Source organism: Chlamydomonas reinhardtii, chromosome 2 (assembly GCF_000002595.2).
Source record: "Chlamydomonas reinhardtii strain CC-503 cw92 mt+ chromosome 2, whole genome shotgun sequence".
Taxonomy (NCBI): domain Eukaryota; kingdom Viridiplantae; phylum Chlorophyta; class Chlorophyceae; order Chlamydomonadales; family Chlamydomonadaceae; genus Chlamydomonas; species Chlamydomonas reinhardtii.
In genome coordinates, this window is record NC_057005.1 from 7,613,739 (window position 1) to 7,627,007 (window position 13,269).

The following is a 13,269-nucleotide window of genomic DNA, read 5'->3' on the forward strand; positions in this document are numbered from 1 at the left end:
AAAATCGAAAATGGGTTTCTGGGTGCAAAGTTATGACCCCTCAAAGTGGCCGGTCGGTCGGTCGGTCGGGGGTCCCAAGAGGTTTTGCACAGGTTCGTGCCAAGTTTTGTTCCTTGCGCTTCTGTCCTGCAGCACGCGGCGCAATGGGTGCAGCTCAACGATGCGTGCGCAGGTATACCCCAGACTCAGCACACGTGCATAGTTTGGGGCAGTTTGGGGAGCGGCATGTCGGCATTTCGGGAGATGCCTGGGGAACTGGTCAGGGACAGGCCGGTGCCGGCCGGGCTTTGCATGGATGAACGTGTCAGCACATTTTGTATCATCAAGTAACATTGAAGTAAGCCGTTGCATAGCAGGCCAGTCTATCAGGATACTTGTCGGCAGCCGGGCCACATGTCCACACGTCCACATGTCGGTCGGTCAAAGTGTGTTCCCAAGGCGGATCATCAAACATAGCGATAGAGCTCACCGAGAGCAGTCAATTGGCACCAACCTGACAAAAAGCTAAGGGGTTCTGAGGGGGTTTTGGGGGGTCGTACGGCAGGGGGGGTCGGTCGGTCGGTCGGTCGGGGGGTCCGGTTTTGTGGCATGGGGTCAAAAAAGTTTGTTCCTACCCCCCCCCCCCCTGTCAGGGCCATCACGCCTCCCTCAGGACGCCACCGAATGCTGCAGAGGCCCAACTGGGTTCCACCGACCCCGACTTTACCAACCTGCCTTGACACTGTCCCATCACACTTCCACCGACCCCGGTGTGGTAAACCCTCCCATTTACCCCCCCTTTACACAAACAAAAACGAGAGGCTAGCAACTCCGCGCACAACGAGTCGAAGCTATACGGCGCACGGCTTCCACAGGGACATACGGCAGGCGGTGCCTCCGCGGTCCAGTTGACGGTGTGTCGCGGGGGTAAAGACGTAAGGAGCGGGGCCTAGGTGGGGGGGGGGGGGCACGACTTCATTCCTGCTTCAACTTTACCCATGGCTATGCTGTACTCGCTTGTTAACCCAACGCCACCATCCCCTCCCCCCCCTTCCCAGCTTGTGTGCCACCAAGGGGCGTCCAACGGGGCGCCCGGAGATCCCTGCAAAATCACGAACCGGGTTCCTGTAACCTTCAATCACAAGCATTCCTAGAAATCTCGTCAGTTCAACAACCAATACGCGACTTGTATGTAGTCAACTCGCCGGTATGCTTTCGTTAGCGCAGCCGACTGAGGTCAGGATTCTGGAAATAGCTTTGAATCTAAACACTTGTTGCAACCAATAGAATGCACGTGGCTTGAATACCTGTACCCTTCCGGCCTCTCACTCTCACTTTGACTCGGCCTCTCTGGACCCGATTTAATCAGAGATGGAACCATAAGTTGATAAAGAATGGACGAAAGTCCAAGCAGCCTGCAGAAGGCGTTGGCAACAACAACAGCCGCGACAGGGGCCGTTACGGCCTCCCTACGGGGCCGCTTGAGGCAGTTCCAAGCAGAGCTTACGGTAAGTAACACTTGGCTGGGCCAGGAGGTACGCCCTGGTTGCGGCCGCGGGGGGCGGCACGCTTCGGGTTCCGAAGTCGGGGGTTGCCGATGCCACCTGCCCGCTTGCTCGGCCGGAGTCAGAGTAAGGCTGTGTGGCCGTGGTCGTGGTGGTGATGGCGGGTGGGGGAGGAGCATGAGTATAGGTTACCCATACTGCTGCCGGGGGCGCCCCGGGGCCCACGCCCTGCCCGGCCGGCCCCTGGCTTGACGTCAGAGGCCGGCCCCCGGCTCGACGTCAGGGGCCGACACTAGTTACGGCCGAACCCAAACCTACGTGTCATTCCTTGGACCGCGAACGAAGGAGTTGGTGCAGCCGCACTGGTTGGCATCACCGCCAGCAAACAAGCCCCGTGTGCATACAATGCATGCCAACCACACAAGGCTCGATCCGGAGGCAGGGCACGGGGGCAGGGGTGCCCCCACAGTGCCATGTAAACGCTCAAGCTCTTGCGCTGCCCACCGCCGGCCCCCTGCTCACCGCCGCCACGCAGGGTGTGCTGAGGGTGGTGAAGGACCGGCCATCCATCATCACCATTCCGTTGCTCGTGCTTGGGCTCATCCTCGGCGTGGGGATATGGTGCGTGCGCGGCTGTGCGCGGCTGCTGCCGGGTGGTATGTGCACCCGAGCGAGGGTGCTGCGGGGGCCGGGCACGTGTGCGGGCGGGTGCTGGTGGCGTGCTCCCCAGGTCCCAGGCCCCAGGCATGATTTGAGGCAGGACGATATGAGGCACCCACACGGCTGCATCCACGCCCGCCGGTCCGCTGCGCCTACATGCCTGAGCGTGTGTGTGTGTGTGTGTGTGTGTGTGTGTGTGTGTGTGTGTGTGTGTGTGTGTGTGTGTGTGTGTGTGTGTGTTAAAGAGCACAAGGCACATTACGCGTAGAACTGTGTATGCGATGCAGAGTTACGGCCGCGTGTGCGTGTGCGTGTGTGCGCAGGGGCGTCATGCGAGTGGCCCAGACCGACAGCGACAGCGCCAAGGTGGGTCGGCGGCGCCGGGCGGCGTGAGGGACGGCCAGGGGGCGCAAGCTGTGCACGGGGGGGTCGGTGCACTTCTGGATGTCAGGATGTGCGGTCCTGCTCGCCCAGAACATGTTTGGCAGGCAGCACACACGTGCGGGTGTGCGCCCACGGCAGGGATGAGCCCCACACACCCGGCGCTCATGCCCTGATGACTGACTGCCCTGACTGCCGCGTGCGTGTTCATGCGCGGGCACACACGCACAGAACCGGGCGAGCGCGCTGGCCATCGACACGGCCGTGTGGTACAGGTGCGTACGTGCGTGCGTGCGCGGGATGGGGCTGCGGCTGCGGCTGCTGCAGCCTGCGGCTGGGCTGTGGGTGTGTTGTTGACGGGGGCCGTGGCAGGACACGCTCCGCTCCCGCCTGTGGTTGGCTGGGCCAGGAGGAGTGGTCGACGCCTTACCGGCATGCCGGACGGTCTCACACATGCTCTGCCGCTTCTCCTCTCCACCCACCACCGCAAACGCCCACAGGCAGCAGCTGAGCAGCGCCAGCAGCAGTGTGGTGCTCATGGGCGCCATGGTGGTGCACGCGCGCGGCCAGTACGCGGCGGTGCAGGAGCTGTTTGGGGGGCTGGCGCCGGCGCTCATGTCGCAGGTGGGTGCGCTGGAGTTGGTCATGGCGGTGGGTTGGGCCTGTGGCGGCAATTCAGGGACAGGGCTGGACTGGGCTGGGAGTGATGCGCGCTGAGCAGCCTGTGTGTGTATATGTGTATGTATATGTATATGTGTGTATATGTGTGTGTGCGTGTGTGTGTGTGTGTGTGTGTGTGTGTGTGTGTGTGCGCGCGGCGCCCTCGCGGGCACACCCAATAGCGCTGCTGGCCGCAACTGACGCTGCCCGGCTGGCCCTTGCAGACCGCGGTCAACACCACCAAGATGCTCGAATACGTGAGTGCGACATCTGCCTCTGCATGTGCCATAGAACTAGATATAGGGGTGCCTTGCTGCGATGAAATCCTGGCAGCCGCATTACCTTCTTGTCACATGTCAGTCTTCGGCATAACAGGCCATTCGAGTGGTTGCGTCGCCTGCTGCATGGCTCCCGCGCAGGTTCCCAACGGCGTTGTCCGCGACATCTACCCGCTCACCGGCAACAACGCCGGCGCCGCGGGCTTCAACTTGTTCGGTGCGCCTGGCGACCGGGACGGCGCGGTGGCGACTGTGCGCGAGCGGTCCATGACTCTGGTGGGGCCACTCAAGTTCTACGAGGGCGGGTACGGAGTCATCGTGCGAGTGCCGGTGTTCGTGCCAGGCGTCGACGCAAATGAGGTGAGCCTAGGATGCTGCTCAGTTCACGGAAGCGGGTTGCGAGAGCCAGTCGGACGTCTTGCGTACTGCAGTATCCGGCTCATGCTAATTTCATGACACGCTTCTTCAACTCCTGACCTGCTCTTTGCCTTACGGTATGCTTGGTGGGGTGTTTGCTCGCGTGCAGACGTTTGGTCTGCCCGACCCGCTGGACCCCTACTGCGGCGCCCCCTGCGCCTACAACGCCACCACCCGGACGGCCTTCTGGGGCTTTGTGAGTGCGAGATCAGGGCGTGTCTGGTCGGGTCTGGTATGTGTGCTGCAATGACACCAGCCCAGCTTTGTGGTCAGCTTACTCGGCATTGTCCTTACTGCCCCCTCACTTGGTCCCCACCACCCCCGGCCTGCCCCCAGTCCGCCGGACTGATTGATCTTGAGGCCATCAGCGCCATGCCCGACTCCAAACCGCGAATGCTGCAATCCATGGGCTACCGCTATGAGATACGCGCGATGGGCATCGCGGCGGCAGATCTACGCGTGGTGGCGGCCAGGTGAGCCGCTAGGGGTGGCTTTTGCTCAGGCAGCTGCTTTGCTTCTTTGAGCGCCCTGCAAAGCTGCCAAACTGAATGTGTTGCATTGCAACTAGGAAGGCGATGAGTCAGTGTCGCTGCTCACCCCACCTCCCACCTCTCAGCGATCGGCCCCCTGTGGACCCGGTCGAGGCCATCATCAGCCTGCCCAACAACCAGTGGGTGGTGCGGGTGGCGCCCGAGGACGGCTGGACCAACGCCTCCTTCGCCGGCCTCTTGGCGGGGGTGGTGTTGGTGGCGGTGTTGGTGGCGGCGCTGCTGTTCGCGGCGCTGTACTCCCGGTGAGTGGTGGCGGCAGCTGCCGTCTGACCCTGGTGCCGGCAGCATGTGCGCTGCACGGCCTGCGCCGGGCAGCCTCGCGCAATCCCCGTGAGCTTGTAGGCATGCTCGGACCAAGCGCCGTCGTTCGCGTCCGCCTGCACCATGTCGTCACATACCACACAACTGCACACAAGTCAATGTCACCGCACCACCCCCCCTACCCGCACAGTCGGCGGCACCAGATGCTGCTGGAGGCGCTGCTGCCCAAGCAGATGCTGCGGCACCTGCACAGCTCCGACACCAGCCTGCGCTGCGTCAGCGACCGCATCCTCAACGCGGGTGGGCAAGCACATGGCGCCATGTGCCAAGGAGCCAGGGAGCATGCGCGCCGTGTGTTGAGATGTGGTGTTCTGCCGCCGATATGATTCAGCGCGCTGGCTGGGTGACTTGGGCTTTTCGGGTGATGAAGTGGAAAGCGCTACTAATTTCAAGCTGGGGATAGCACTGACGTCATCGTGTTTACGCCGGTCGAGCTGGCGCGCGTTGCTAGTAGAACGCGCCAATCGTGACCGGTCCCCCTCCCCCTCCTACCCCTGCAGAGACTACGGCGGACATGCTTCTGGGCCTGCTGGGTCAGCTGCTTGAGAACCAGATGCCCAGCCTGCGCGATGTGGTGTACTGCCGCCAGGCCATCATCCGCCGCACTGAGATCTACGAGCCCATCGCGCTGGGGCAGCACATCCGCAACGCAAACCTGGACGTGAGCCTCGGAGAGGGACAGTACCGTGATTCCTAGTGGTAGTCAATCTCAGGGCCTAGGCCGATGCGACGACAATCCGATCTCGCCTAGCCAGCAGCTATCGCGTCCTGCGCCACACCCGTACACCCCTCTCTGCCCTTCTCTCACGCCCCACGGCTTCCCCCCTGCCACCCTTACCTTCCTTGCCATCCCAGCGCGACGTGGCTCGCAACCTGATGCACCTCATGGGCCGAGCCGACGACTCGCCCTACGACGACGACTCCTTTGACTCGGCAGACGAGGATGATAACGATGATGACGTGGGCGACCAGCTGGTGGCTGGCGGCGTGCTACTGCTGTCGCTAGGCGGCGGCGAGGCGGACGGCGGCGGCGGGCACACCCTGGCGGGAGGAGGAGGGGGAGGAGGCGGTGCCGCCTTGTCGCCATTCAGCACCGGGGCCGCCGCGGTGGCCGGAGCTTCCACGACGACGGCGGCGGCAGCGACTGGCGGTGGTGGTGGTGGTGGTGGTGGTGGTGGTGGTGGTGGTGGTGGTGGTGGTGGCGGCGGCGGCGGTCGGTCCAAACTGCGGTTCATGTCGCTGCGCGGTGGCAAGGCGCGGCACCGGCTGCCGCTGCAGGGTGCACAGCCCGCCAACGGCGACACGCCCTCGTCGCAACGCGCAGGCCGCGGCGGCAGCGGCGGCACACCGCCCGGCGCCGTGACCAGGCCAGTGCCCGGCAGCGGCAGAGGCGGCGGCGGCGGGGGTTCGGGCGAGTCGCTGTCCGCCGTGCTCGCGCTCATACTCACGCCGCAGCCGGCCGCCTGGGCCCCGGAGCCGGCCGCCGGCCTGCACCCGCACCACACCAGCAGCGCCGGCGGCATGTACTCGCCGCTGCAGTCGGCGGCGCACGACGCGGCGGCCGGCAGCGGCGACGCCACGCCCGAGCACACCGGCACCACGGCAGCGACGGCGGCGGCGGCGCTCCGGGACGAGCGGGACACTGCCGGGGACGGTGGCGGCCGGCCCACACGCAGCTCCAACGGGACCGGCTGCTTACAGCCGCCGCCGGCGCTGACGGTGACAATGGTGGCGGCGAGTGGCGGCGCCGCCGCAGCGATGCCGACCAGCCCTCAGTCGCAATCGCTGCTGGTACGTGCGGTGTCGTACTTCCGGGAGCGGACCTCGACGGCGGTGGCGCACGGCAGCAACATCAGTCCCTCGCGCCCACACACGCTCACGGCGGCCGGCGGCGCCCCCGCCACCGGGGACCACACTGCCACAGCCGCTGCGTCGCACGTCACCAGCAGTGCCGCCGACTCGTCAGCGCACCGCCACCACCTGGCGGCTCAAGGCACCGGCCGCGGCGGGGGCAACAGCGCCAGTAGTCCAGCGCAGGCCGCGGGGCATCCGGGCGCTCGCAGCGGCACGCAGTCGGCGGCGGCCTCCCTGGTGTTTGAAGAGCCGACGGAGCGGTCGCTGCAGCAGCAGCCACGCTCGCCGGCGCCGTTGCAGTTCGGGCGGCGCTCGTTGAACCTTGGCTCTGTGCCGGTGGGTGCTGGAGGGGCTGCCTCTGGCGTCGTTGGTGGCACAGGGTTTCCGTGTGCACAAGGGCGTATCGACTGCCTTCTGTGGGAGGGCCGTGCCCCAAGTAATGGTGCAGCCTGCTGCGGCTTCCCCCAGCGTCGCCATGCAAGCATGCACCGTCACACACAGTACAGTAGTGCCCTCTGACAACACGCATGAACCCCACCGGCCCTCTGCTTGCTCGCGCATCCGCCGCATGCGCAATGTCGATTCCTTTCCTTGTCGCTCTCTGAAACACACACACACACACACACACACACACACACACACACACACACACACACACACACGCGCGCGCGCGCCTCCCCACGGCGCCCCGCAGGACCCCAACCCCGACATGGCCCGCCTGCCCCGTGACGAGCTGCTGATGATGACCGCACGGGGCGGTGGCGGCGGCGGCAGCGGCGGCCCTCCGTCCCTGCTGCTGGCGGACCTGCAGGAAGCTGACTCCGAATCCGAGGCGGGGCCAGGCGCGGGCGCGGCGACGCCGTACCTCACCGCCGCACCCACTGCACCGGCGCCTGCCTCCGCCCGCGCGAGCGGCACTGGCTCCCACCGGCAGTCGGACGGCTACTGCCACTCGGTGGCGGCGTCGTCGGCTGTAGGGCTGGCGGGGCTCACGGTCACAGGCGGGCCGCAGGTGACCTCCTCCTCCTCCCTCGTGTTCAGCACGGGGGCGCTGCCGGGCGACGGCGCAGCGGGGCAGCGGTCGCGGCGGAGCTCGGTGGTGGCGCTGCTGCCGCCCTCGCCGCACGCCAGTCGCCTGTGGGGGCGCGGGTCGGGCACATACATGCCGCCCAGTTCCGGCACGACGCCGGGCGAGGCGGCGGGGATCGGGGCACAGGTACAGGGCATGCAGGAGCGGTCCCTGCGCGCGCCGCCGCAGAGTGCAGACGAGACGGCGATACAGGCGGCGAGTGGAAGCGCAGCCGGCGGCGGCGGCAGTGGGACAGCGATTGAGCCGGCGGCGGTGGTCGTGCAGCCATCGTCGTCCTCCATCACAGCATTGTCGCGGCTGGTTGACGACAGCCGCCGCCGCCCGCCTCGGAGGGTGGCGTCTGCCATCGGCCCGCTGGGCCGGCGGCGCAGCAGCCTGGTGTCAGCGGCGGAGGCGGCGGTGCTGCCGGCGGCGGGCGTGGGCGCAACCGGCGCCAAGGCAACCGGCCCCTCGCCGTTGTCGCCGCCAGCTGCGGCCGGCCTGACGCCGAGCCCCTCGCAGCTGCTGTTGCACAAGAGCCGCAGCAGCCGCCTCACACCGGCCGGCCTGCAGACCGTCATCGGCGCGGGCGGGGAGCGGGTGTCCGGCGCGGGCATGGCGGGGGCTGCTGGCGGAGGCGGAGGCGGCTTCGCCGCGGCCGGGCGGCGGAGCATGGGCGCCACCAGCGGCCTGGGGGCGGCGGTGGCGAGCAGGATGCTGAGCATGCCGCCGCCGCCACCCGTTGTGGAAGAGGTGAGCCGGCTATGGGGCGGCGCCAGGGGGGCGTGGGGGCCTGAGGTCTACTGCGTCAGTTTGGCTGCGGATGTGGCTGGGGCTGCGGCTGGGGCTGGGGCGTTGGCTTTGCTTTGGGCCAGGTAAAGGGCCTGCAATCACATGTCCATTGACAGTCTTGTCGCCCTCATCCATCCCCGACACGCGCAGGTGGAGCGGCAGCTGGCCAAGGCCGAGGGCTGCTGGCACTTCAACGCCTTCAACCTGCGCGACGTCACCGGAGGTGCGGCGGCTTTGCTGCCGACAGCAGCCTAAGGTGGCCGCCTGGCCGTTGAGTTGGTTGGCTCAGCGGTCATCCATATTTGGCGAACGCCCCATGATTGCAATCACGGCACACGCAAAACCGTTATGGCGTCTGTTCCCCTTCGTACAATTTAGCATTATGCCCCCCGAAACGAGCTCACGTCTCTCTCTGCGCCCTCTGCAGGCTTCCCGCTGTCGGCGCTGGGCTACTTCCTCATGCACCGGGCCGGCCTGGTGGCGGCGCTGGACCTGCGGCCGCACGTGTTGGCCAGGTGAGGCGCAGTGCAGGGGATGGCGCAGTGGGAGGCACGTGGTGGAGGGCCGCTGCCGCTGGTGCGCAGCCAGTGCGGCGCGCGCCCAGTGCTGGGCAGGCGCTGGGCAGGGATGCAGCGTGCCGGTGGGGCGCTGTGTAGGCATGGGCCTCCTCTGCGTCATAGGTGGCCCCGGACGCCGTACACACGCCCTGCACGCTCACACCCTGCAGGGCTCTGAGGTACATCGAGGCGGGATATGTGGACAACCCCTACCACAGCGCCACGCACGCCGCCGACGTGCTGCAGACGCTGCACGTGATCATCCACGGCGCGCAGCTGCACGTGCACTACCTGGACCCGCTGGGGCTGTTTGCGGCGTACTGGGCGGCGGTGAGCGGGGCCTGTGTAGGGCGGGCAATGGCGGGCAGGCCTGTGTGTGTTGGGTGGTTATGGGGGCTAGCATTTCCTTGAAGCCAATTCGGCCAACCAAGAGTGCACAAACGCCCGCATAAAGTGAAACCTTCGCGATGCACCGTGTGTGCAGATCGTACACGACTACCGCCACCCCGGCCTGACCAATGACTTCCTCATCGCCACCGGCCACCCGCTGGCGGTGCGCTACAACGACCGCTCGCCGCTTGAGAACCACCACGTCGCCGCCGCCTTCGCCGCGCTGCGCCGCCCCGAGCTCGACGTGCTCGCCGACCTGCCACCCGAGGCTCGCGTGGCGGTCAGGAAGCAGGTGCGTGCGTGCTTCCCCGGGAACATCGAGGTGCCTTCCCGACATTCGTGCCTGCCGCCCTGGCATCCGTTCATGACCCGTCGTGATCTCCGGCTCCGGCAACCCACGCGCAGGTGATCGACATGGTCCTGGCCACGGACATGAAGCAGCACTTCGCGCTGCTGTCCCAGTTCAACACAGCCCACCGCCAGCTGCAGCACGCCACCGCCACCGCCACCGCCGCGGGCAACGTCGCCAGCGGCACCGCTGCCGGCGGCGGCGCCGCCTCAGGCGCGGGCGGCGGCACCGCCAACGGGTCCGGCGGCAACCTGCTGCCTCGCAGCAGCGCCGCGCCGCTGCGGCCGGTGGGGTCTGGCGCCATGCCGCGGCAGGGTGTGGGCGCGCTGGAGTCGACGGCGCTGCGCAGCCCTCGCATGCTGGGGTCACAGCGCTCAGCGTGAGTTTGGGGAGTGCCGGCATCGCCTCGTGCTGGGGCAGAAGGACGGCTATGGGGACTGCGGTGCAACTATGCGGAGCACGAATGGGTTGTGTCCGTGTGTGGAATAGCAGCGGCCGGCGTGCCACATCGCTGGAGGCATCAGCCCATACTGCTCGCTGCTGCCCTAGCTATCTGCACGCCTTTGCGGCCCTTGGGCCTCAGCCCGCCACCCGTCCCCAACCCTAGTCCCCAATGGTGTCTCCGCTGTTTGAAGGTGTCGGGCATTGCACTTACTCATATACGCCCTCACGCCTGCTTCCACCACCACCACCACAGGAGCGGCACCCTGGCTCCGGAGCCGCGGCCCCGCAGCGACATGGCCAGCTCGCCGCACGCCCTGGACGTGCTCATCACCATCGGCGACGGCGTCGGGAACAAAGAGGCGGCGGCGGCGGCGGCAGCATCAGGGGGAGGAGTTGGAGGTGGCGGCGGCGGCGGCATGGATCCGGCGTCGCCGCGAGGCGAGGTGGCGCCGCGGCCCATTGACGAGACGGAGCGGCTGCTCAGCCTGCAGATTGCCATCAAGGTATGTCCGTATGTGTGTGTATGAGAGTGTGTGTGTGTGTGTGTGTGTGTGTGTGTGTGTGTGTGTGTGTGTGTGTGTGTGAGAGTGTGTGGTCGGTGCAACAGCTGGCTTGTGAAGTTGCAGGCTTGTGCGGCAAATCTATCGGAGCCTGCGTCTGTGCTCTGTGCGTAAGATGCGTCACCGTATGACAGGCACACGGTGAATGGCATTGTGCCATTGGCGCTTTTACCTTACGTCCTACGGCCTTGCGCAGGTCGCGGACCTGGGCCATCTTGGCGAGTCGCACGAGGTGCACAAGCGCTGGCTGTCGGGGCTGGAGGAGGAGTTCTTCCGCCAGGGCGACAAGGAGAGGGCGCTGGGAATCCCCATCAGCCCGCTCTTCGACCGCGCCAAGCAGGGCGTGAGCAAGAGCCAAGTGGGGTTCTACGACTTTGTGGCGCTGCCGCTGGTGCACGCGCTCGCGGGCGCGTTCCCCGGGACGCAGCCGCTCATGCAGTGCTTCCAGAGGAATTACCAGTTCTGGAGGTTTCAAGAGCCCCTGGCCGCTGCTGGACAGCAGAGTTGACGTGCGGGTGTGAGGAACGGTAAGGCTGCTCAACAGCACTGGCTAAGACAGCAGCACTTAACTCTGCATTTAGCACATGCATGGTCGCGTACAGCATGTGTCGCCAGCGTCTAAGACACAAGCAAAGAGAAGCAGAGAGAATTGCCTGACAGTTATAAGTATAATGCATTGCAAGGCGGGCAAGGCAAGCAATACCGTAGGTACCGGTACGCAGCCCCACAGCAGAGGAGTTTTATCACTGGGGCAGGCATCAACGCGTCGGAGCACGAACACAATATATGAGCGCTGGTTCTACCGTATTGACTAACAACTACCCTGGAAAGGTGATGTTGCGGTGTGAAGCGCACGTGTGTGCTGCTACTGCGTACGGTGTCGTTGGTCAGCGAGATAGGTGGAGTGGAGAGCGGCGGTGAATACGGCTGTTCAGATGCATGCCCAAGTAAACGTGACCGGCTTTCTGGGTAGATGCCGTGTGATGTTTGGCTCGCTCACGCGGAGCCATGGCTGTGGTCCATTTCTCGTCCACTGGTGCCGTGTCGTTGTCTGTTGGAAGCGGCTGGTGCCGTATACGTCTGATGCTGTGTTTGCGTGCGTACACGGCCACACGGTGGTTCCCTACTTGCGAGCGGCAGTGCTGCGTGCAAACCTTGTTCCTCTATGTTTTGGTGAACCTCTTGCCCTACCTTTTGCCATGTGAAGGTGCGCACATCTGGGAATGTTGTTGGTGACCTCCACCGATGTAGCGGGTGTATTAAGTCTTGAAGCTAAAAGCCAGCATTTGATCAAGAAGGTTATGATGACGCGGACCTGGGAGAAACCGTCTTGTTGCATTGATGGGCTTGGTGGGAGGGAGTATGTACTTCTGGACGTATGCATTATAAGCGATCCTGTCATCCTTGGATGCGTTTTGTGACTGCTTACATGCATTTGTCTGGGTATTGTGTTTGGTGCGAGGTTGTGGCCGGTGTTTGCTAAGCGGCCCGCGGGCTGGTGGAGCATGTGGTGTGCGCTATGCGGCAGCATGAAGGGCGCGGCTGCTCGTGTGCCTGTGTGTGTGGCTGCTGCAATGATCAGTACAGTACCTGATGGGCGCTGCCTGAAGGTGCCTGCAGAATCCGGCCCCTCTTACGTTCGGATTTGTGGCAGCTATGAGCTGCCCCTTTACGCCGGGCACGTGGTTAAGTGTCCGGAAATGAATTTGTTTCGGGAACTTCGGACACATTATTCACCCTCGGGCAGAGGTGTGGTGTGGGCTTCAGCGCACTTTCCTGTTGCGCAAACCGAGTGGACCTGAGTGGACCTCGTCGTGAGCTGTGCGGCAAGAGCTGCTGGCGTGTGACGACAGCCGACTCGGCAAGATGGACTCGCAATCGTCTATAAGGGGTACCGTCCAGGGGGGTCGGGGCCTCGAGGGGGACCTGGGGAAGGGAGGGGATTCGCACGTGCAGGGTGCCAACCCCAGGATGAGACGTACGGTATTACCGAGAAAGGTGTCTATAATACGGGGTGTGGGAAATGCCAGATTTGACACCTGCCCCGCGTGTCGCTTCTCTGCGCTGTTGCCAAGCGGATACCACAGGGGAAGGGCGAGCGCCGGCAGCAGCATCGTATGGGAGTGCCCGACCCGTGCGCCATTCCACTCGCCATGGGTGGGCTTCATAATCATCGGCTGGGGGCCGCCGGCGGGTAGCCACCTGTGCTGGCGAAGGGCACGCGCAGGTGGTGCTGGCGGGCATCATGCAGCAGGCGGCGTACGCCGGCCTGCCGAGCGCCCGGAGGCGCCAGGCGCCCGCCGCCGGCGACCGCGCGCTGCTGCTGCGCCTGCGCATCCTGCACGGCAGAGGAAGGGCGGGCAGCAGTGTGTGAGCGGGTATGTCCACATGGGGAGGGGACAATCTGAGCGTGCAAGCACGCGCTGTAGCAGCATGCAACTGTTCAGGAGGAGAGGGGGGAGTGCGGTCGTGGCGGCTATCGCCCCATGCACCTGCATGTAC

General features: G+C 65.2%; 1 protein-coding gene across 1 annotated transcript; it reads left to right on the plus strand.

The window, feature by feature from the left end:
• Nucleotides 1–1,137: 1,137 nt before the first annotated feature.
• CHLRE_02g143500v5 (uncharacterized protein) lies at nucleotides 1,138–12,789 on the plus strand. The gene is made up of 21 exons (XM_043060237.1): nucleotides 1,138–1,487; nucleotides 2,020–2,105; nucleotides 2,468–2,510; nucleotides 2,757–2,800; nucleotides 3,026–3,149; nucleotides 3,410–3,442; nucleotides 3,605–3,823; nucleotides 3,990–4,076; nucleotides 4,217–4,353; nucleotides 4,497–4,673; nucleotides 4,883–4,992; nucleotides 5,253–5,413; nucleotides 5,608–6,942; nucleotides 7,301–8,428; nucleotides 8,618–8,690; nucleotides 8,895–8,982; nucleotides 9,195–9,354; nucleotides 9,509–9,706; nucleotides 9,820–10,142; nucleotides 10,461–10,710; nucleotides 10,964–12,789. The coding sequence occupies exons 1-21, from the start codon at nucleotides 1,374–1,376 to the stop codon at nucleotides 11,273–11,275; spliced, it is 5,202 nt and encodes a 1,733-aa protein (XP_042927784.1). The 5' UTR covers nucleotides 1,138–1,373; the 3' UTR covers nucleotides 11,276–12,789.
• Nucleotides 12,790–13,269: the final 480 nt, after the last annotated feature.